The 23,630-nt window shown below is 34.7% G+C and overlaps 1 protein-coding gene across 2 annotated transcripts; it reads left to right on the plus strand.

Moving 5' to 3' along the window:
• Positions 1–5,518: 5,518 nt before the first annotated feature.
• LOC117707670 (arylacetamide deacetylase-like 2) lies at positions 5,519–23,630 on the plus strand. 2 transcript variants are annotated; one of them, XM_076932440.1, is made up of 6 exons: positions 5,744–5,829; positions 6,525–6,583; positions 9,728–9,950; positions 15,472–15,541; positions 17,183–17,354; positions 20,958–23,630. In XM_076932440.1, the coding sequence occupies exons 3-6, from the start codon at positions 9,755–9,757 to the stop codon at positions 21,558–21,560; spliced, it is 1,041 nt and encodes a 346-aa protein (XP_076788555.1). In that variant the 5' UTR covers positions 5,744–5,829; positions 6,525–6,583; positions 9,728–9,754; the 3' UTR covers positions 21,561–23,630. The 2 variants fall into 2 exon arrangements, with proteins under 2 accessions (XP_034357022.1, XP_076788555.1); XM_034501131.2 differs by lacking the exon at positions 6,525–6,583 and having other exon boundaries at positions 5,519–5,829; positions 20,958–23,628.

Consider the following 23,630-nt stretch of genomic DNA (forward strand, 5'->3'; position numbering starts at 1 on the left):
TTTGCCTCTAAAAGGGTGTTCCCTCACCCACTACTCATTCCCACCTCACCTCTCTAGCATCCTTCTTTACTGGGGCAACAAGCCTCCACAGGACCAAGTGTGTCCCCCCCCCACCAGTTCTGAATGGCTAAGATCAAAAACTGAAGTGACAACTGATGCTGATGAGAATTTGGAGCTATTGACACACTAGTCTATTTTTGGTGGGAGTGCAAACTTGTACAATCCCCTTTGGAAACCAGTTTGACAGTTTCCCAGAAAATTGCGAAAAGTTTGACCTCAAGAACCAAATATACCACTTTTGGGCATATACCCAAAAGATGCTCCATCATACCACAAGGACACATCTCAACTCTGTTTACAACAGCTTTATTTGTAACAGCCAGAAAGTAGAAACAATCTAGATCTCCCTCACCTGAAGAATGGGAAAAGATGTCATATTTACAAAATGGAATAGTACTAATCTATTAAAAACAAAGACATCATGAAAGTTTCATGCAAATGGATGGAACTGGAAAAGATCATTCTGAGTAAGGTAACCCAGACCTAGAAAGACACACATGGTATGTACTCACTTAAAAGTGGCTATTAGTCCTAAAGTACAGGGTAACTAGGCTGTAATCCATAGATCCAAAGAAGCTTGGTAACAAGGAGGAACTGAGGAACAGTGCTTAAATCTCACTGAAAAGAGGAAACAAAATAGACTTATAGGGTGGCTGGAGGGAAAGTAGTAGGTGGGAAAGAGTGTGGAGAGGGAAATAGGAAGGATCAAGTATGGAGAGGATGAAGGAAGAGAGAACTGGAAGAGAGAAACGGAAATCAGATGGAGGCATCTCTGGGATGAACTAGAAACATAGGGCAAGGAAAACTCCCAGGAACCTTTGAGGGTGACCCTCACTAAGATACTTAGCAATAGAGGATATGGAACCTAAAATGACCACCTCCTGTAACCAGGCGAGACTTCCAATGGAGGGATGGTAACACCAACCCACCCACAAAACCTTCAACTCACAATTTGTCCTACCTACATGGTAAAACAGAAATTGATTGAATGGCCAACCAATGACTGGCCCAACTTGAAAGAGACATATGCCATGAGAGAAAGCCAATCCCTGACAGTATTTATAATATTCTGCTATGATTGGAGACAGGAACCTAGTGTAACTGTCTTCTGGGAGGCTTCACACTGGAGCTGATGAGAACAGATGTAGAGACCCACAGCTAAACATTAGGTGGAATTCAGGGAATCTTTCTGAAGAGGGAGAGGGAAAAAGTGAAAGAGCCAGAGGGGTTAAGGACACTACAAGAAAACCTACAGAATCAACTAACCTGGGCCCGTAGGGGCTTGAGATTGAACCACCAGCATAGGAGCATGAACAGAATGGATCTAGGCCCCTTACACATATGTAACAGATGTGCATCTTGGTCTTCGTGTGAGACACCTAATAACTAAAACAAAGGTAGTCTCTGACACTGTTGCCTGCCTTTGGATTCCATTCCCCTCACTGGACTGCCTTGTCTAGCCTCAATAAAACTAGATGCACATAGTCACACTGCAACTTGATATGCTAAGGTGAGTTGATATCCATGGGAGGCCACCCCTTCTCTAAAAAGAAAGGGAGGGTATACGGGGGGGGGGGAGAGGGAGGGACTGGGAGAAGAGGAAGGAGGGGAAGCTGTGATTGGGATATAGAGTAAATTAAAAATTAATTAAAATGTCATATTCTAAATGTTTTAAACAGTGGGAAATCTACCCTTTCTAATTTACCAGGTAAACAACGTTTGTTTGACTTGTGTAGTTTCTAGGGCTTGCTATTAGATACTTCTTTGGCAATTTCCCATGTTCTTCCCTCTTTATATTCATGAATTATCAAGGAAAACCAAGAGGCTTGATCAGAAATGGATTTATTATTTTTATAAAGAATATGTGTGATAGAATTTTAATTTTGTAATACTTGTATACATTTATCTATATATTTTATATGGGTATGTGTATCCATACATGGTGTATGTACTTATGTATATATATGTGTGTGGAGGTCAGAGAACAGGTCTTGGTAGTCATTTTTTTTTACTGCCACTTTATGAGATTTGAGGGCTGCCCACAGGTCATCAAACCTCCAGGAAAGCATATCTATCCATGGAAGAAACATTTTACCACGTCTTAAGTTTTAATTTATTAAAACATTATTACAAAGAACTTGTAAGTAGGAAAATATCACAAAATGAAACTATTGGAAGGTCTTTATAAAGCAATGAACTTCTATAGCCATTCTGATGCTACGGACCTTTACATTGTGTTTTATGGTTCACTATCAAATATGTTTTTATACAGTTATCTACCACGCAAAATTGAAAAAGGACATGACAGAGTTAAACTAGAAAAACAATTAGCTTTGCACCTTCTTGTTTTCATGGTCCATAATCATTATCTGTTTTCTGTCCTTCCTTGTCATTTAATCACAAAAGATTGTCTTTCTGTATGTTCTTTTTCTTTTTTTTTTTCTTTTTCCCATGAGACTCCGGCGGAGACAAACGGGATGGAGCGGGATTCGAACGGGCAAATAGAGAGAGTCAGCAGAGGGCCCCGCTGTATGTTCTTTTTCTAAGAACAAGGTCCATACCTGAGTAAATTCAGCTTCATGTTATTGGGACAGTTGTATAAATTGGTACTTCACTAGACTGAAGAGGTAACCAATAAACTCCATTGGAAGGATCACTGGATAGTACAACAGAGGGATTGAGCTACACATTACACACTTGGAGGAGTGTGAAACTAGAGAAAAATTAAAGGGACTCATCCTGATAAGAAAGGCTTAGCAATCCCAGAAAGCTGTGTGTAAATGTGTATTCTTTTAGCTGGGTTATTTCCAGCAGTTGAGGCTAAACCAATTATACAAAAAAAGAGAGACATATACTATATCTACTAGTGTATACACACACACACACACACACACACACACACACACACACACACACACATATATAATAAAAGGAGAAGCCTACACTATTATATTATCCTAGGAAACATGGGTTGAATCATAGAGAAAACTGAGAAAGTATTACTTAAGAGAACATATATGAAATTGTCCTGGTTAGAAAAGAAATGGAGGAGGAGGTTTCCAAGATGCAGGTGTCAACTAATTAATAAAACATTGATAAATATTAAGGGAAAAGAAAAATAAACACTGTGTCCTGAACTGATAGAATGTGTTTTATAGTGTCACCAAAGTCACCTGTTTGCAAACATTATCCCTTTTTCCACCCACAGCTCCTCTCTTATCATTTGTGTGTGAAAATTTGCACAATCATGTGAAAGCCATTTCTTTGACCTTAGATGTGTTTTCTTTTGCTTTGTTTCAAAGACTGCCTGTTATCTTAAAATCTGAATTCCAATACTGCTGTTAGCTGTGAGTGATTCCCCACTCATTCCACTAGGCATTTGCCAACTAATTTACCAGAGGTAAATTTACCAGAGGTTGTCCATTAACTTATAGAAAAAATTTTATTGAAGCCCTATATGTGAAAAGCACTAAATCTTCAGGTATTACAAGGATATAGTTCATCTTTCTATAACTTATTTGGAAAGGTGGACATAAATTGGTTTATATTTAATTCCTACAGCATAAGACCACATTCTTATAGGACAGTTACTGTTATGTGTGTATTATAGTACTGAACATTGCTTTCAGTAGTTTTCTTCTTTAAATAATAGATTATCTTAAGATATGCTTAGGCAATTAAAAGATTGCAAGACAAATAATAAAGTGAGCAAATTGGTAATTTAAGTAATATGGGCCTTGAAATTTACTGTTACGACTTAGTGGATCTTATTAAGTAAATCATCGCTTTAGAGAAATTAAATCCTATTTTAAAAAATGAGTTCTTTTAAAATTAATTATCAATGTAGACTTTAGAGACGAGAGATTAGATATCTCACGCTTATCTAAGAGGTAGATAAGGAGGCTGAAGGTAGATAAAGTCGATAAGGAAGATTAAATTGCTATCTAAAGACAAAGGGTAAGGTTCTAATAGAAATAAAAAGTTAGCACTAAAGAATTTTCTGAGTTTAGTAAATACCATCACTACAAATAGCTTTATATATGTAATGTTTAGTAAATTGTGATACGTGAGGAAAAAAGAATCCCCAGTTTATAGCATCTCTGAAGTATCTTGACTCTGGCTCAAATGGGGAAGGATCATATACATTCATGAAATGTTCTATAAACATCCCTCTACACATGAACTCTACATAAAATATTTGAACTAGTTAATGGTATTATAGAAGGAAAGTTTTACAGTCTTCTGTTTAGAAGTTGGAGAACTAGAAATGTTACAGGTATAAGACAAGTTTAAAGTCTTGAAGCCTAAAGAACAGGGGCTCTGATGAAAGTCTTTAACTCTTACAGACCAAAACCCAGAAGCACTCATATCAAATGGTAGGAAAGACAGAGTTCTTATGAAATTTGCTAAATGAAGGATATATTTCACAGGGACAACAGTAACAGAGTATCATCAGGTACATGGTTTTTAATTGGACAATGGGTAAGAAAAGAGTGGGGAGGAGATAAATATGAAAACAATTCTTTCTTGAAGTTTATGGGAGTATCTAGGCAGGTTTTCTGATATTGGGTGAGACTCCTTAATTTAAATGAAATAAATAATTAATTATAGGGAACTAAGAATTATTAGGAATTACACCAGGCTCAGAAACAACTGCAAAAGGAGGTTGTAAACTTCAGGGTGGGGGCGCTTAAAAACAAGAACTCAGTGGACACATTTTCAAATACATGGATGACAAGCCCAGGACAAGGACAGAAGGTAGAAGCAGATTAACATTAATATGATTAGAATTATAAAAAAGGTTTGCTCAAGAAGAGGGGAAATGATAGGTTTTTTTTTTTTTTTTCTTCTACTCACAGTGCCTCTGATGATATCCAACCACATCTGCAAGCTTCACTACCAACACAAACACCATTCTCTTCTGGAAACACCCTTACAGGCACACCCAGAAACAATATTTTACTAACACCAAGGAGCTAATCTAAGCCATGTTGACTCATGTGTTTCAATCATCATATAATGCAACTTTCTAAAAGCCAGAATGTTTGCTAAAATACTTGTTCTGAACTTTCTGGTAATTCTGGTCCAGGATTAAAGTTATAGTTTGGTGCATGATAGAACTTGAACAAGCCTCCACACACCCTTTCTTTCATTCTAAAGCTTGGTCCACACCAGGCATGGTTTGTTAACATTGGATAATATTGCTTAGTAATGAAATTAACATATATTTTGACTGGATATCAAATAACTTACTATAAACCTGTTAGAAAATATTGCAACTACAAAAGATTACTTCAAAAATTATCCAGTGCTTGCATTTGGGTTCTGATTTTCTAAAACTATTTCATGCTGATGTTAATACCACAGAATGAAGAAACACTTCAGGGAATTTAAATAGTATGTTAATAATAGGCACCTCACCTGATGAATTTCAACATCTACTTCTGAGTCTTTGTATTTGCCAAACAAGGTAGAAATGACACTGCACTGTTTGAAATAAGAATCAGCATCATCTCGTGGGAATAGTTGTGCTTACCTGAGAGGGTTCCCAGTGTGTATTCATTCTGTGGCTTTTTATTCAGTATTTATGGAAATATTTTAATCTCTGCCGTGGGACGAGTCTAGGATACCATGGGATTCAAAGCTCTTTGTTTGGGGCTTTTCTGTGTTAGCTTTTTATCTTATATTTATACACCCATGCCTGACAACATTGAAGAAACCTGGAAAGTAATGGCCTTGGATGCAGTGGCTAAAACTTGTTCCCTTATGGTAAGAAGAGTATAATTTTTCTATGATTAAGAATGAATATTTTTGAAAATTTGATAATACTGTTGATATTATAATTTTGAAAGAAATATCACTTTTTAAATAATATTGTTAACATGATTACTGGTTTCATAACTATGTTTTTATCTAGTATAAAGATATGAATTATTATTAACAGTACTTGCTTGATAACAAATTAGGAATTTTCTTATTTCCATAGCTTCTGTTTTCTGTCACCAATTCTAAACTTCTGGAATTCTGGGGTTATCTTAGAATATGCAGAGTGGATATATTGTTATAATTCTTCCTGTATAGTTAGAAACTGGCACTTTTGATGCTGTAATATATATGCTTTCTTTGCATATGCATACATTTCCTCTCATTCTCTAGTCTTTTAACTGTATATTTTATATGAGAAGAAAATATATTCAGAAGAACGCATACAAAGAGAGTAACAGCTTAAATTTGAGCCCCAGACTGCATTATTTAACTGTGCTCTTTATGTGCAAAGTGTGTATGTAACAGAAAGTGGGTATCTTTTGACAGCTCTAGCAGTTGGTGACTGAAAATCTAAGCTAACAGAATTAATAGATGATCAGAAGTTACAGCAGTCCAAGGTTGAAAAGAAGCACAGTTCTATGACAACTAAAACTAAAGTTCTTTATAAAGTTCTGAGTTTCTTTTTCTTTCCCCTACAGTTCTCTTTTTCAAATGATCTGATTCCTTGATTGAAGAATGAATACAGGAGCCAGCCCATGTCAGTTCTCTTGTGATTTTTCTTATGTATTTAATAAGAAATATCCATGCTTTTATCAGTATCACAACATTATCTATCAGTCATCTCACTCTAATATGATGCTGTTACTTTGTGAGGTTCACATGTTTCTAATCATGTACATCATTAAAATGCATGTTTTATGTATTTGACATTATGAATTATTATCCTGTACTTCTGCAATGATGATAGACAAAATGAAAATGTAATTAGAGTTTATCCTAGCAAATTTGGAAAGCTTTGATAATTTTAGCACTGAGTACTACAATTTAGTTTTCAAAGACAATAAATACTCTTGCTTTTTATTGTATAAAAGTAAAAAAAATAGAGTTCTTTATTATATAACCTTGAAAGTAAATCAGTGCATTATTTTACAATCATATGTTGTTTCAAAAGAGTTTTGTAAAATATCCACACATAACTATGAGACACTTCCTTGACTCTGCATTGTACCCATTAACCTAGAAGTGAGGGTATTAATTTAATATTTGTGTGGATTGTTCTGTGTAGTGACAATCCGGTACTAGAAGAACATGTGATAATCTCTACATAGCTAGTTTTCATAGTCTTAAAATGCTGTATCATTTTAAATCAGGAAACACTGACATAAATGAAATAAGGCCATTTCCTAAAAAACAATTTTCAAGAGCAAATTCATCGAATGAAAAATATCTGAATATATTGATATCTCATGCACTCATATTAACAGGTCATATCTTTTTTATATTTAATTAGTTAGGAAATACTTATGAACTTTTGTTACATTTCAAAATTAATTAACTAGCGTGTATGTGTGTGTGTGTGTGTGTGTTGTAGGTAAGGTTTATATAAAAGCATGTGTAGTGGTCAAAGGACATCATATAAGGGTCAGTTCTTCTAGAAGGTGGATCTTAGAAATGTCCATGGTTGGACATAGATACCTCTACCTATTGAGACACCTTACTTGCACTTCTAGATTGAATAATTAAAGAATACTTGAAGAATAAGGCAATATTTGTTGACTGTTAGCATGAACTACAATCCTATATACACACTAAAAATATTTATCTATATTGTACTAGAACTCCACAATAACTTTATTACTGGTATTATAATTGCATGGCCTTTACATAATAATGTCAGTGGACATTGATCCATAGCTTTCTAGTTTTTATTATACTTTATTATAAACACAATTTTAAAATTCAAACATATTTTAGTAATATTATCCCTTCCTCCAAATTCTTTCTACATTTTCTCCTCCTCCCTATCCACAAAATATTTTTTTCCAGGAAACAAACTCAAAATTGAATACAATAACAAAACCCCTAAAAACCTAGAAAACAAAATACAATAACAACCAAAAAGTAAAAACTGAAACAGAACAAATCCCCCACTAAAGTGTAACCAAATAAAAGCACACTAAATAGATGGAGTCTGTTATATGTTGGTCAACTACTCCTCAATATGAGCCTTGTGCTGGAGTAGTTGATATACATAGTGTTGTTCTATTGGAGAAAACGTATTCCTTATGCCTGCAGGTTTAAGTGGTAGTTCAGACAGTAACTTTTCCCATAGCTTGTAGGCTTTAATTCATTCATTCATTTAAAAAATATATAACAAAATAAATATAATAAGATTAAAAAAACCCCATCACATCAAAGTTGGACAAGACAAATCAAAAGAGAAAAAAGAGTTCAAGAGAAAGAACAAGAATCAGAGATCCACTCAGTTGCACGGTCACGAATCCCATAAAATAAAACTAAACTATAAGGCATAATACAAGCTCAGAGGATATGGTACAAGCATGCTGCTCCAGACTCTGTGGACAGTGCTCATGTGTGTGAATAAATTTGACCGGTATAGCTGCAATTTTCTCAGTGCATTTCCCCTCATCAAAATATGGAGAATAGCCATAAATACCTTAGCCTGTAATACATGTAGTAATAAAGGCTATTTAAAGTACTTTTTACTGTGGAAGTTTAAAGATATATTCCTTGATGAAATTGTCCAGTTTCTAGGTAGGTTGGTCACATTTCTGCAATAAAATCAAAGAAGGATTTTAGAGAATTGGGAAAACGCCATATTAAAAACAAACAAAATCAAGTTCAGATTATGTATAATTTGGTCATATAATATTTAAAATTGAAATAAATAATGTAATTTTAGAAGGAACATAGGACAAAATACAAAATTAGAGGAATTACAAGACATAGAATTTTTGAAAGATTTATAATTAAGTGTGGAGCGGTGAGCTGTGAGAGGCAGCTGGGCACCTGGTTGAGCACAGGCCTTGAACCCCGGACCCTAAGCGGATGGCAGGTGTTTGGTTCTGCTCCTGGGCCCTGGTTCCTTTCATTTAGCTTCAGCCCTCCACAGCCTCTCCCACAGAGAGGTCTATGGCCATCAGTCGTGAGGAACAGTGCTTCAGGCTCTCCACATGTAGATGAGGCATCTCCAAGCTCTCAGACCAAGCCAATAGGCATTATCTGCTGCCAGACACTGACCCACCCCGAAACTGTATAAAAGAGCCCTATTTGGGAGAAGTAAAGGTGTGCGAGAATCATCCCGGTTTCTGAGAGCTTCTGTTGCAAGAGCTGTAACACTTGGGAAGAGATCTGCTCTCCCTAAGGGCCTTCAGGGCCCTCCCCTCTTTGCTTGCTAGCCGGCTTCTAACCAGCACAGCCCGGATTGACTCAGTGCAGAGAGACAGGTGAAGCACCTGGGAGTGACTGGGTGGCAAAAGCAGAGACAGGGGCTGAGGCAGTGGAGGTGATTCCCCCTCCTTGCTCACACTCTATCCCCTTGGCCTGGAACCCCGCACCGGACCGGGCTGGAGATCTTCATGGGAGACCCTCCGGAATAGGGACCCACAATTAAGCAATAAATTCAAAACATCTTTAAGATGTAAGTAAGGATGATTTTTAAAATAACATTTAATCTAAAACACCTGAGGTTTCAAAGGCATAAAGGTCATCAAAAAAGATGGTCATAATATTATTTGGGTTTAGTTTTCTAAATTCTTCATTTCTGTTTGGCTTCTCTTTGCTGTTTTTTCCTCCTGTTTTCTATTCTAAATGTTATCTTCACTTTATATTTGATATTACAGAACTGACATTTAATTATTTTTATTTTGTTTCTTTATAGGCTCTGTGTCTTGAAAACATAGGTGTTATGAAATATGAAGAATTTCTCTCCATGATAATCAGTCTGGATTACACAGAACCACATTCGGATGAACACATCACAGTAACTGATACTACCTTTGTTGACATTCCTGTGCGTTTGTACTTACCCAAGAGAAAGTCAGAAGCCCCAAGACGAGCTGTGATCTATTTTCACGGAGGAGGTTTTTGTTTCGGGAGTTTTAGTAAGTGTATCATGTAAGGAAATAGAACAACTAGTTGCATGTTTGTAATACACAAGTATTGGTATCTTTACCTATACATACATTGGCATAATAGAGATATACATGCTAGATATCCAATACAATGATAGATACAAATATGTTCCAGGAAAACTCTGATAGAGGCTCTAACTGCAGAGTTTGCTTTACACTGGTCCACATTTGTTTACTTTTGTTTTGGAGATAGGAACTCATCTATCTTAGTGTTTTCTGGAAAGTACTACTTAGCTGATGATAGCATTTTACTTAAGATCTTCACCCTCTTGAATACTATAATGAAATGCATTTGTCTCAAACCTGGTCTATGCAGTATTGGGGTTCAAACTCTGGTCTTCCTGCAGGCTGGATAATGTTCTAGCAAGTGAATCCCAGTGAAAGCTCTTTTCTTAGGTGGCGTTTTATTTATCTTTCATGTGCAATAAACCAAAAAAATGACATGGATAAACCAATTGATACAACATTTTCTCCTCGACTTCAGGATTTTTTTTTTCAGCAGCTGTAACATTGAAAGGATGTCTATAAGAAGAAGTATGTGTTCTTGATTCAAGAGTTTGTACTTTATTACTAAAGTGGTAAAGCTTAGAGGAAAGTTGTTCAACTTGATTCTAAGGGGAAACACAAAATAAAACTATAAAAAAAAAAAAAGCCGCATTCATAAAGTGGAGATTCTGTGCTTGTCTCCTGTAATAATTATACGGGACATATAAAGTTGATAAATGTAAAAAATAAAAAATAAACCATTGAAAAAAATCTTTGGAAAATTCTATAATAGACTGTTAATAACATATGAAAACCCATTGTAAGTAAACTATGAAAACAAGCAAGTTAATGAAATTGTAAAATATTTTAAAATAATATATAAATATTTATCAACCTCAAGTAATATCTGAATAGTAAATTGATTCCACAATTTAAAAAATAAGTATGAGATTTTTAATATGCTAGAGAAAATTGAGTATGCTCCCTTGCAATTCAAGATTGGCAATAGAATTCAGTACATTGAAAATGATGGTTTGAATCAGTGCCTGACTCATGCTTAGCATAAATCTTAAAGAACACGACTACTTTGCATTTTTTCTTTCAGTTATTCAAAGTTTATAGAGTGTTTATAGAGTGTAGAGCATTTGTAGTGACTCAACATAAATTGCAAGACAAATACAAGGGCTGTGGGGAAAGAAAAACCCGTCCATTACGTTTATTTTATCCTTTGCAAAATTTAAAGTGAAAAAAAGCAAAGTACAAAGCTAGATGGTTTCCCATGCTGTGGAGAGAAATTTAGATCTATGTTCTTAGGGAAAAAAAAATCTGTTTTATGGCCATGACCAAGGTCTTAAAAGTCAATGGCACAGTATGTTGATGTTAGTGATCATCTTTATAAATGCACAGTGATGGAATGACAAGAAGACACTCAGGAACAGTAAATCAGGGAACCAGAACTAGGGCTGTGCTGTAGAAAGTGGCTAGTGAGTTGTATAGTAACTAAAGAAGCCAGTATGTAGCTAGATATAGGAAAGTCTCACATACATTGTTTTCCTTTCCCAAGACTTTAAAAGATTCTTTAAAGATTAATTCCAGAGCATAGAGTGTGACAAGAGGATTGATTTCCCTTTCAAGGACAGTGATTCTAAAATATGGTGGCAGGAGTTTAGGCTACACAGACTATGGGCTCCTACTTTTGTGTTGGTTAGCTTGGTATAAAGTGCCTCAGATTAGATTCTGGTTGATGATGATGCTGACTGTCTGGCTTCTCAGAGCTGTATTTTGCTACTGGTCATTTTTTTCTTTTTTCTTTTTTTCCCTTTATTTCTATTATTATTTTTTCCCAATCTGCATTTATACCATTTTAATTACATGCAAGTATTAAGGTCAGTTCTAGGTTGAGGAACTAGCAGTACAATAGATGCAAAGAGTCAAGGAACAAGCAAGAGAATAAGCACAAGTAGTCAAAGAACAAGCAAAGCAATAAACAAAGTCCTGTTATCACTCCCATGATCACTTTTTCTCAGGGATTATCAGGATGACCAAAATATCTGAGCCTACTTCCCTGGCCTAGCCCAAAGTCATTTTCCTGTTTGAAGCCTACTTCTTTGTTCTAGCCTAAAATTAGATTTCTGCCTGAAATTACTTCTTTTATATTTTGACTTCTTTGTTTCCTATTTGTATCCCTTTGACCTTCTTTTGTTGACTAATTGCTCTGGATAAGACTGAGTGCTATATTGAATAGAGAGACAGAGAGTGGGCAGCCTTGTCTAGTCCCTGATTTTAGTGGGATTGCTTCAAGTTTCTCTCCATTTAATTTGTTGTTGGCTACTGGTTTGCTGTATATTGCTTTTATTATGTTTGGGTATGGGCTGAAGTTAAATCAGAAACAGATAAATCATCTAAATCGATAACCCCTAAAGAAATAGCAGCAGTCATTGAAAGTCTTCCCACCAAATAATGCCCAGGACTAGATGGTTTTTTATTGCAGAATTCTATCAGACCTTCAAAGAAGACCTGATACAAGTTCTCTTCAAACTATTCCACAAAATAGAAACAGAAGGAACACTACCCAATGTTTTCTATAAAGCCACAATTATGTTCAAACCTAAGCCACACAAAGACCCAACAAAAAAGAACTTCAGATTAATCTCTCTTATGAATATCAATTCAAAAATACTCAATAAAACTCTTGAGTTACAAAACAAATCCAAGGCCGGGCGGTGGTGATGCACGCCTTTAATCCCAGCACTTGGGAGGCAGAGGCAGGCGGATTTCTGAGCTATATTTGATTTTATCAATATATGGTTATTCATGTTATCTTAAAGTCTTTTTTATGCACATGGTTTCTTTTTCTCTCAATTATGCATGAACATTACTACATAGACCACACTGAAATTCCTTTGCAGTCTGTTGCCTGGCTTTACATTTCATGTTCTTAACTTCAGTCAATGCTCCTTTCTATGATTTATTTCAGCTCCACAGTGAGCTGAGCTTTTGGTTTTCTGTAGACTTCATTCGATCTCAATTCTGTCTCTGAAAATATTTTTTTCACATTATACTGTGCTCCCAGTGCTACTCATACTTTCAGGTTGAGATACAGTAGCATATTTTTTTTGTTTATGCTTTTTTGATGTGCATTGATGGTGGGGTGAGGTGCATGAGGTACACACTCTCACTTGAGCATATGTTGTTTTCTTGACTATGTTTATCTGTGTTTTCACATTTTAATTGGCTTTATTTAGTTTTCTCAGATTACTTCTGTTCTGGGACATGCCAAAATTGCTTTGATAAACAATAATTTTTTTCTGTTTTTTTTTTTTTTATTGTTGCTGTTGTTTTCATTTTGCTTTTTTTAAAAAGAGAGATGAAGTTTGGTGAGTACTGAGGTAGGGAGAATCTAAGAAATGTTAGGGAAAAAAAGGAATATTGAAAAGTTTTAAATTGAACAATAAATGTTAATTTGGAGAAAAATAAAATCATTCCCACTTTATTTTCCAGTAGATGCTTTATAAACATTTGTTGTTCTTGTTTTTCCATCAATATCTGCAGGTCTTCCTGTTTGAGCTTGACTCCTATAAGTGCTATACATTCTTTTACTGGGCACTGACCACTGAGAATCATGACCAGACAGATCATATCAATGAGTATATGAATGGAAAAAAACCCTTTATTTTGACTTTGCCTGCAAGACAATTGAAATTGCAATTGATTCAGTGGTAAATACAAATCGAAGTCTAAAATATAATAACAAAGGATATCAAATGTGAAAAATGTAGGCTTAATATCTTAGATATTTTGTCTTCAACTAGGCATTTCCTTTACTTAAAAATGAATAAGTAGATTTTTAACCATAAATGGAATCATTTTACCTAAAATATTGAATGACTTAACTTCTTTGTTTTCTAAATTGTTATATACTCAGTAACTAAATACCTTTTAATTTAAATATTTTATTAATCTGTAAGACATATAGATTAATAAAATATGTAAATTAGAAAATCTAGACTTTGATCATAATTTTAAGATTTGGCAAATTTCCAAGATTTTGTTATGACTATGTTGTTAATAGACATCACAGAGTATATAAAACTGCATCTAGGAAGGTGGAAAATGTAGTTGGTGGATTGTTAGTTTGCCTCGTATTGCTATGATAAACACCATAACAAAAACAAACCTGAGACACAAAGGTCTATATCATGTTACATCATACAGTCTATCATAAAGAGAGGTAAGGGCAGAAACCATGGGGGCAGAAATTAAAGCAGGGGCTAAGAAGGGGGTCTGGTTTACTGGTTCATTCTGCATAGCTTGGTCAGCCTTTCTTATGCAACCAAGGATCATCTATCCAGGGATGGCACCACTCACAGTGGACTGGTTCCCCTCTATACTAATCATTAATCAGAACCAACCCCACAACCTTGCCTATAGGCCAATCTTATGGAGCCATTTATTTCAAGTGAGATTCCCTCATCCCAGATGTGCCTAGGTTGTGTTCTGTTAATAAAGAAAGTAACCAGCACAGGTGTATATCTGAGAATGCTGTGGTCTGCCTGTATGTAGACACAAATGGCCATCTATGTATGTTGGAGGAGAGTCAATGACTTGTGTGCCAGATGTGCATACAAAAGCAGAGCTTTTAAGCAATTGTTACCTTACATATACAATATCTATCTATCTATCTATCTATCTATCTATCTATCTATCTATCATCTATTATCTACTTATATATCTACAACACACACATGTGTATGTAAAAAGAGAAATATACTGTATTTTTTTTTTTACTGAATTCATGACCCTACTGAAAGAATATGCCAAGAGTTCATATAGGCCAATAGTTCTCAACCTTTCTAATGCTTCAACCCTTTAATAACTGCCCTTATGTTGTGGTGACCCATAACCACAAAACTATTTTTGTTGCTATTTCATAACTATAATTTTGTTACTGTTATAAATACTAATGTAAATATTTTTGGAGATAGAGCTTTGCCAAAAGAATTGTGACCCATGGGTTGAGAAATGCTGATGTAGTTGAATGGCAAAATGGTTATTTCTAATTAAGATATTGAGTGTTCATGTTTATGTGTTGATGGGAGAGTCATGGACTATAGACCAAGCTGTGGTGACTGTAGGAAGAGCAATTAACTTCCTCTACTGCCTAAAACTTCTGGAATGAAGGAGGAAAGGATAATACAGTGCACCAGTTCATAAAGGGATGTAAGAAGGGTATTCGTGTGGCTAATAGAAAGCGACAAGTTAAAACTAAGATGTGACAGCTTAATTTTCGTCTTCAAAATACCAATATGCAAAGTCATCTTTTCATCTGTAGAGAGAGAGATTCAAGAATGGTGCATTGGTTCAGTGCCCTCTGCATGGAAATGAGCAGAAAATAAAGATTCCTGTTTGATAATCTGAAATCGCATTTCTCATATAGATATCCATCATTATTTATGTCACTTTTTAAATTATGAATAGTACTTTGCCTTTTCCCTTTTCATTTCAGAGCAGAGGGCTTTTGATTTCCTGAACAGATGGACTGCAAACAAACTTGACGCTGTTGTTGTCGGAGTAGAGTAAGAGTTATTTTTCTTTGACTAGTATGGTTTTTGCCTTAACTGTCTATAAGTTCAATTTCCAAATAATACATCTATACCTGAAATTTGAATTTTAAAATTTACTATGTATTATCTGTGACAATTGTTGCATAGACTAACTTCTAAAGGAGTCCAATATCTAAATATTGTCCTTAAAAAACAAAACAAAAATTTTTAAATTAGATCCTAATTTGACTACTTTGTGAAATCTTATTGCTTAAGACCTATATGGTCCAGTTGTGTCCCTTATTATATAATCAGACAGGAAGAAGGAAATTAACCATTGCACAATTGAAATATTTGATCCTATTTGCACTTGAGATAAAATGTTTAGTTTCAAAATAATTACTATTTAAAACAGTCTCAACTTCCTAATGTTGTGACCCTTTAATACAGTTTCTTATATGGTGACCCATTGCCATAAAATTATTTTCATTGCTACTTCATAACTGTAATTTTGCTACTATTATAAACAATAATGCAAATATCTGTATTTTTGGAACATCTTTGTGGGGGCATGACCCACAGGTTTAAAATCAGTGGTTTGGAGTGCTGTAGGTAATAAAGTTTGGGGCCATTTGAAATGTTGAACACATACTCTCAAAAAGTGACTTTATACTCTGAAGGCATTTGGAGCATGTGTACTGGAGTACTTTAGGATAGCTCATTATTTACTTACTCATATTCTTACTCATATTAGTATACTCTAGATTTCTGAATCTGAGTTTGACTCCAAAATTCACCATTCAAAATTCAGAATTCAAGATGAATAGGTTTTTTGTCCATCTTTTCTGTAGTTCATAGTAACAAAAACCTAACTCAAAATTTCCAATCCAATATTTTTAATCTTACATGATGATATTTTTTAAACTATGAAAGTTTGGATAAAATTGAATATCCATCTAAAGAAAGAAGTTTCTAACATGTTTATTATGCTTATCATCCCAGAAAAACTTTATATGTTAATGACTAGATTATGATACTAGAGCGGTCTCTTTTTTATTTGGGAAAAATTTAAGTTGAAATCATATTTAATGCAATGATACAGGACCTGCCCCACATTTAGTATAATCATTATATTGTGCATTCTTCTAAATTTACTATGTTTGACATAATAGATATCTTTTGTGTACATAGCAATACCTAAATTGTTTTTTAAGAAGTTTTAGGGAAGTTCATATAATATTCTAGGATTCCTACCATGAACTTTCAACACTAAATATAGATATTTGTAAATTTTGGCATTCTGAAAAACAAAAAGAAAACATGATGTTTTTTATAGCCAGTTACATTAAGGACATAAAGAAAGATACAGTACAGAATCTCTCCAGTATAAAATGCACTTGAGATAAAAATTTTCCTTATAAAACTATGGGGCTTGAAGCAATTCAATACCTTCAGGCACAAGACCGTCCACTATCTTAATTACATGTTTTAAATAATTTTATATTAACTTTTATTTTAATTAAGCCTTAGGGGGAAACCTTGGGTCAAGTTTTAAAAATTAAACAGTAGGACTTGGTGCCATCGTGAGTGCAGGTGTTAGATGTTTGAGACATTGTTGTACACTTATGTTGTTGTACACTTATGATCTACATGCTTTCCTGGTCTGTGTTAAAGTTACAGGCTAGCTCCTCAATATCAATTTCCTGCACAATTTGAAGATGGTATCACAGCAGTCAAGTTTTTTCTTCAGGACAAAATTCTTACAAAGTATGGAGTAGATCCTACCCGAATTGCTATATCAGGAGACAGTTCTGGAGGAACTCTGGCTGCAGCAGTGACACAGCAGGTACAGTGTGTTTGACTGTGCGGTGAGGAGTAGCTGTTGGAGCGTTTTGTTCAGCTGAGTCTGTTCCTCTGATGTCATTCATGAAAAGGAGAATTCATTCCCACAGAATTACAATGGTCTTGAGGGAAACATCAATTGAGCAGAACAGGGCTAATTTGGCTTATACATGTATTGTTATATTTATCTATATGTCTATCTTCAGGTCAGTACTATTTTTATTTCAACCTTCATTTTATTCGTAAAATCACTCTGGTGTTATATTTCTCAGGCATTAAAACATTATAAAAAATCTTGTCAATTAATCTCTAACAAAGAAAACAAAAATAGTATTTTAAGTATGTTTGCACTGGGTCTATGGACTCTGGTGGTTACCATCATGAGAATATTGAAACTTCCAGCTAAATCACACTAGACCTCGTGTTTTAGTAGGGTATCTTCAGTTCCTCAAAAGTATTAAAATGCTAGGGTACATAAATGATTCAATGTTCCCTTTGAATTTAGTTTACAATTAGTTTTTTCATTTATTTGCTTATTTATTTATTTATTTATTTATTTATTTATTTATTTATTTATTTATTTAAGTTTTCATTCATTCATTCATTCACTTTACATGCTGATCACAATCTCCCATCTCCTCCCAGTTGCCCTTACACGGCTACTCTCCCTAACCTTCTTTCCACTTCACCTTTGAGAAGAAGGAGATCCCTCTCAGGCAACCAACTGGCACTTCAAGTCACTCCAAATCTAGATACACCCTCTCCTATGGAGGCTAGACAAGATAGCCCAGTTAGAAGACCAAGATCCACAGACAAGCAACAGAGTCAGGTTAAGCCTCCATTCTAGATGTTGAGTGGACCCACATGAACACCAAGCTGCACATACACAACTGCTACATATGTGTGGGGGACCTAGGTCCAACCCTAGTATGCTGTCTAGTTGGCACTTCAGTCTCTGGGAGCCTCGAGGGTCTAAGTTAGTTGACACTATTGGTCTTATTGTGGAGTCTTTATCCCTCCATGATCCTTAATTCTTCAACTCTTTCACAAGACTTCCGGAGCTCCAACTAGGGTCTCTGCATCTGTTTTGGCTAGCTGCTGGATAGAACATCTCACAGGACAGTTATGCTAGGGTCCTGTCTGTGAATCTAGACTGACAGATACAAACAGGGCTTGAGGCTTCCTCCTGAAGGAGGAAGGCAAGCCTGCAATGTATCCATATAGATTTTCTGAGGACAGCTTGGCATATTTTCTTCAAAATTGGGAGAGGTTGCTACTACATTCATTTATGTCCATCTCACACAGGGCACCTGTGTATGTAGGCCAGGAATGCAGAATACAGCTGCCAACAGTGTCTTTATATGGTGCATAATTATGACAAGGCTTTGACCAACAAAGAGGCATCAAGTTCTCACAATGTGTTCCCTGAATTCACTATTGATACAATCACAATGATTTTCGCTTCCTCCATTCACACATAGACCTCCATGAAGACATATCTCACTGGAACATTTATCAAAGTTGAGTTCACAGTGGTCTCTAAGAAATCCAAGTACACAGTCACAGAAGTATGAGCATCCTGACATATGGCACTATGTACACACAGCTGGGATCCACATTCACTAATTTCAAACTCACAGTTCACACCAGAATACAGTTGAGGATAAAACTGATGTGTAGAAGGAATGTGGCCTTAGTAAAGTTGTAGAGTTACATATGTAATGATTGACAGACAGTAACAAGGAGATTTGCAGATTCAAGTGCTAACTGAAAATGAGGGGCAAGAATACTGTGCTCATGAGGTTTCCATGAGGAACACATAATTTAGTGGGAATCAGATTAGAAGCTGTTTGTGTCAATTTATCTCAAAGTAACTAACTGCCTTCTGCCTGTGTGTTGAAATTTGAGTGAGGCTGAATTAAAAAGTAATGGATTAAGGTTTTTGGCAAAGGTAATTTTAAGACAGCGTAGCAGCTTGGCTTTGAAATTGTTATTGCTTACTTCCTTTATCTTATTTACAGTGAAAGAGAGCATAAAAAAAGGCAGAAAATATGAGAAATACCCAAGTCAGTGAGTAAAGGAGCTTGCACCTAGTGAAGTTGAGGACAGGAAGAATTCAGTCAAAGTAACTGTGGTTATTAAAGAGAATGGAGTCATTGGGAATTTTTGAACTCTCTTAAAACAATAGGAAAGATGCTTTGAGAGCAAGACCCACTGACCAACAGCTTTGGGCTCATCATACAAATTTCAGTTTTTTAAAAAAATATTTTCTGTTCTCTTTTATTGATAATATAAGATATTTATTTTATAGTTTTCATTATCTTAAGATTGAATGGAATAAATTCAATCTTAAGTGGTCCAGAAATTAAGCATACAAAAGAGCTTATAAACTCTTATCCCCACTCCTAGTACGTTTACAAATCACAAGACACATTTTTATTTTAAAGTAAAGACTATTTACTTTAAAATAATGAGACTAATTCATCCAACTTTTACCAAGATATGATTAGAAATCTTTATGTACACAAGAAATACAGAAATAACATTTGCAGCTCAATTTTAATGTCTTAAAATCACATCAAATCTGCAAATCACCTCCTCTAAAGACAGTTAACCACTTCTACTCCATGTGTCATGCTTACAAGAAAAGGAAAAAAATGTTCTAAACAAATTTCATTTTAAAGGAGAATGTCTGAGGAAATTTTCCCCAGCTAAACCACGGAGGCACACAGAGGCCACTGCCACCACGGTGCAAAGGATGAAGGTCATAACATGTACTGGGAGTAGAATGTTTCAGTCCATGTAGTTCTAGTTTTATAGGCATGAGGGATACAGTACTGACAGGTTAGTCAAGGCTCTGATAGCTGTGGTTAACTTTATTTCATCTTGCTTTAGCGAAAATATTTATGAGATTTAAGAGCCTTCCGGCAAAGCATACATAAATTTTTAAATATCAATTTAAATACTAATTTTAAGTACTAATTTAGCTATATCATTCATAAATATAAGAATTCAATTTTTCCTTTTCAGTTTTCCTCTCCATGCAGGGACTTAGTCTAGTTTGGGCTTATACAGATCTTGTATGTGCAACTGTCCTACACTGTCAAGACAAATAATTTCCTTAGAGTCATTTTCTACCTCTGGCTCTTAGAATATTTCTGTGTCTGATACTTGGGAAGATGTAGATTATACAGATGTTCTATACAGGGCTGAATATTGCAGTCTCTTATCAGCTGCACCTTGGCCAGTTGTCAAGAATAATTTCTTCATATTTATATATGTAAAATCCTTTGTCACCTTTTAGAATGTGTTATTTCAATTATTCACTTTTGATAAAATATATTTATATATCCCCCCTCCTTTTACCTTCTGACACTATACCCTTCTAAACTTTCCATCATTTTTTCTAATATACTTAACCAATATTTTTAAAATGAGATTTCATTGCCAGGGCATTTAATGGCGATTAAGGGCATTATAGGCATTTTTGGCATAACCATGTTTTATGACAGCACTTTAGGTTTGTTACTATGTCTGTTTCATGTCAGACACATTTTATCTGTTGGAATGTTGGAGCCTTTGCCTCATTGGACATCATATTTTTCAGGTGCAGAATGATCCTGAAGTAAAGCATAAATTCAAGCTGCAAGCCCTTCTATACCCTGGCTTACAGGTGATTGACACTCTATTGCCCTCTCATCGAGAAAATGAACATGCTGTAGTTCTGACAAGGGACATAGGCATTAAACTTGTGAGTTTGTTTTTCACCAAGGATGAGGCACTTCCACAGGCAATGAGAAAAAACCAGCACATGCCTCTGGAGTCCAGACATCTGTTCAAGTTTGTCAACTGGAGTACTCTTCTCCCTGACAAATTTAGAAAGAACCATGTGTACACTGAGCCTGTGCTTGGAAGATCGGGTGTCTCCCTGCCAGCGCTGATGGACCACAGAGCATTGCCCTTGATAGCCAATGATGCTCGATTACAGCACTTGCCACGAACATATATTCTTACCTGTCAATATGATATCCTGAGAGATGATGGGATTATGTATGCTTCAAGACTTCAAAATGTTGGAGTCCAAGTTGTTCACGACCATGTTGAGGATGGAATCCATGGAGCCTTATCATATATGGCTTCGCCGTTTTACTTACATCTAGGGCTGAGGATAAAAGATATGTATGTTAGTTGGCTGGATAAGAATTTATAATTACAGTTTTCCTCAATGAAGTTTAATTTTGGAAATATTTTAGTGGTGAAAAGAACAATATAATTCAAAATTGATTTGAATCAATTATAAGTTACTATGTGTTCTTGAACTAATTATCATAACTGAGGGCTTTTTCACCTGGCCTCAGTGTTCCTGAATTAATGACTCTGAGACTTAATCATATTAATGAATAAATACTTAGGCCATAAGCTTAGGCCTGTTCCCAACTATTTCATAACTTAATTACCCTGTTTATTCTATTCTTGATCCCACTACATGGCTGGTTTCCTGGTTCTCAGTTTCATGAGACCATCTTGCTGTGTGTCTATGTAACTCAGTCCCCGAATTCCTCTTCCTTTATGATGTTCCCACTTTCTAATCTGGCCTCAGCTCACTGGCCAATCAGCTTTTTATTGACAGGTGAATGCTTTTACACAGTACACAAAAGATGATCTCTATAAATTATTAATTAAAAATTTTTGTATCTGTAAAATATGTTTGTGTATTTCCCCTTAGTTATATTTATTATAATTATTGTAGTCCCCAGAGAAGCCATTGCTTCATGAATTTGAGAAATATTGATTACTATCCTTATATGTAAGTTCTCATAACACAGAGCATAGTCATTTATTTATTTATTCACACACACATACTTATATATAGTTTTTATTGGTATTTTATAGTATTCATCATTGATAAATATGAAATTTTCTTTTATTCAAAAGTTACTACACAGAATTTGAAGACAAGTATTGTCCTTGTAAAATTTGTTAGTAAAACAGATATTGTGAGTCTGATAATTTTACAGGAATATACTATTATATAGTATTGTTTTAATATTTTCTTTCTAAGTATGTGGTTTAGATTTTCAACATTCAGTTTCAAAACCCTAGGTATTTTTCTTTTGATGTATAATATTATAAGTGGATTCTTCTTATATTGAAAATATATTTTTTATACACTATTTTCAGATTATGAATTCCACTTCCCCTAGTCCTCACACATTCACTTCACTTTTTCATCACTTACATTTACAGGCTTTCTCTTTCTCATTAGAAAAAAAAAAACAAGATTTTTGTTTGATTTGTTTTTATCTTGAATTGTAGTTTTGGTAACTATTTCATTTCCTTTGTTTTGTTTTTTTTTCCATGGAAATTTCAATACATCTGGTTGTGGTCATCTTTTTATTTCTTCTGTTTTCTTGTAAAACAACATTCCATTCTTTATTCCTGAGAAAAAAGAACAAATATGTAACACCACATAATTAGAAAAGAAGTTTAGACAATAGAGCATTTAGAAATCTTTTCCAAAAGACTGACTGCTCTTCCACCTGGTGGAAGGAAAAGAAAACAAAAGAGATATTTATCATTTGCCCTTCTCCTAGGAAACAGGCAGGTATATGATTTAATTAAATAGCTATTGTCTATTATATTTACACAGCAGTGTCAGAGCCTCTTCAGTGATTGAAATGATTACTTTCTTCACAATAAATGAAGATAATAAAATGAATAAATTTATCTTTGTGATGTAGCAGTAACTTATGATTGTTAATATATTCAAAAATCTCTAATGAAGTGTTTTATATAGGTCTATCATAGAAACTTTTTGTTTGCATAGTTATTAGTTGGTAAGTGGTTCTCTGTATTTTTTTTATTAGAGGCCTCTTGCAAGAGTGTTTCTTCTGGATCTACAAAATGATCACTTCCTTTGTGGGTTTGCCAATTTTTAATTAATCGGACGTTAGAGTGGCATTTCTTGTGTGTCTGTGTAATGCACAGGTTAGGGTGAGGTTCCAGTACACATTTATTCAAATTGTGAAAATGTTCCTTAGTGTAAATAATAGTTTTATTAAAAAGACAATCACTTGATAAAAATTTGTACTTAAAAGCTTGAACATTTTATAGGTGTTGATATATAGACTCCTTACTATAGGAACTTAAAAGATGAAAATTGTCACAAGAATTACAACTTGGAATAAAAGAACATCTTAGGAGTTAGATGCAATTAAAAATAAGTCATTGCTTCAAAACTGTGAGAAGTCAATTTCTCGCGGACAAGATAAATATATAA

Source organism: Arvicanthis niloticus, chromosome 4 (assembly GCF_011762505.2).
Source record: "Arvicanthis niloticus isolate mArvNil1 chromosome 4, mArvNil1.pat.X, whole genome shotgun sequence".
Classification (NCBI taxonomy): domain Eukaryota; kingdom Metazoa; phylum Chordata; class Mammalia; order Rodentia; family Muridae; genus Arvicanthis; species Arvicanthis niloticus.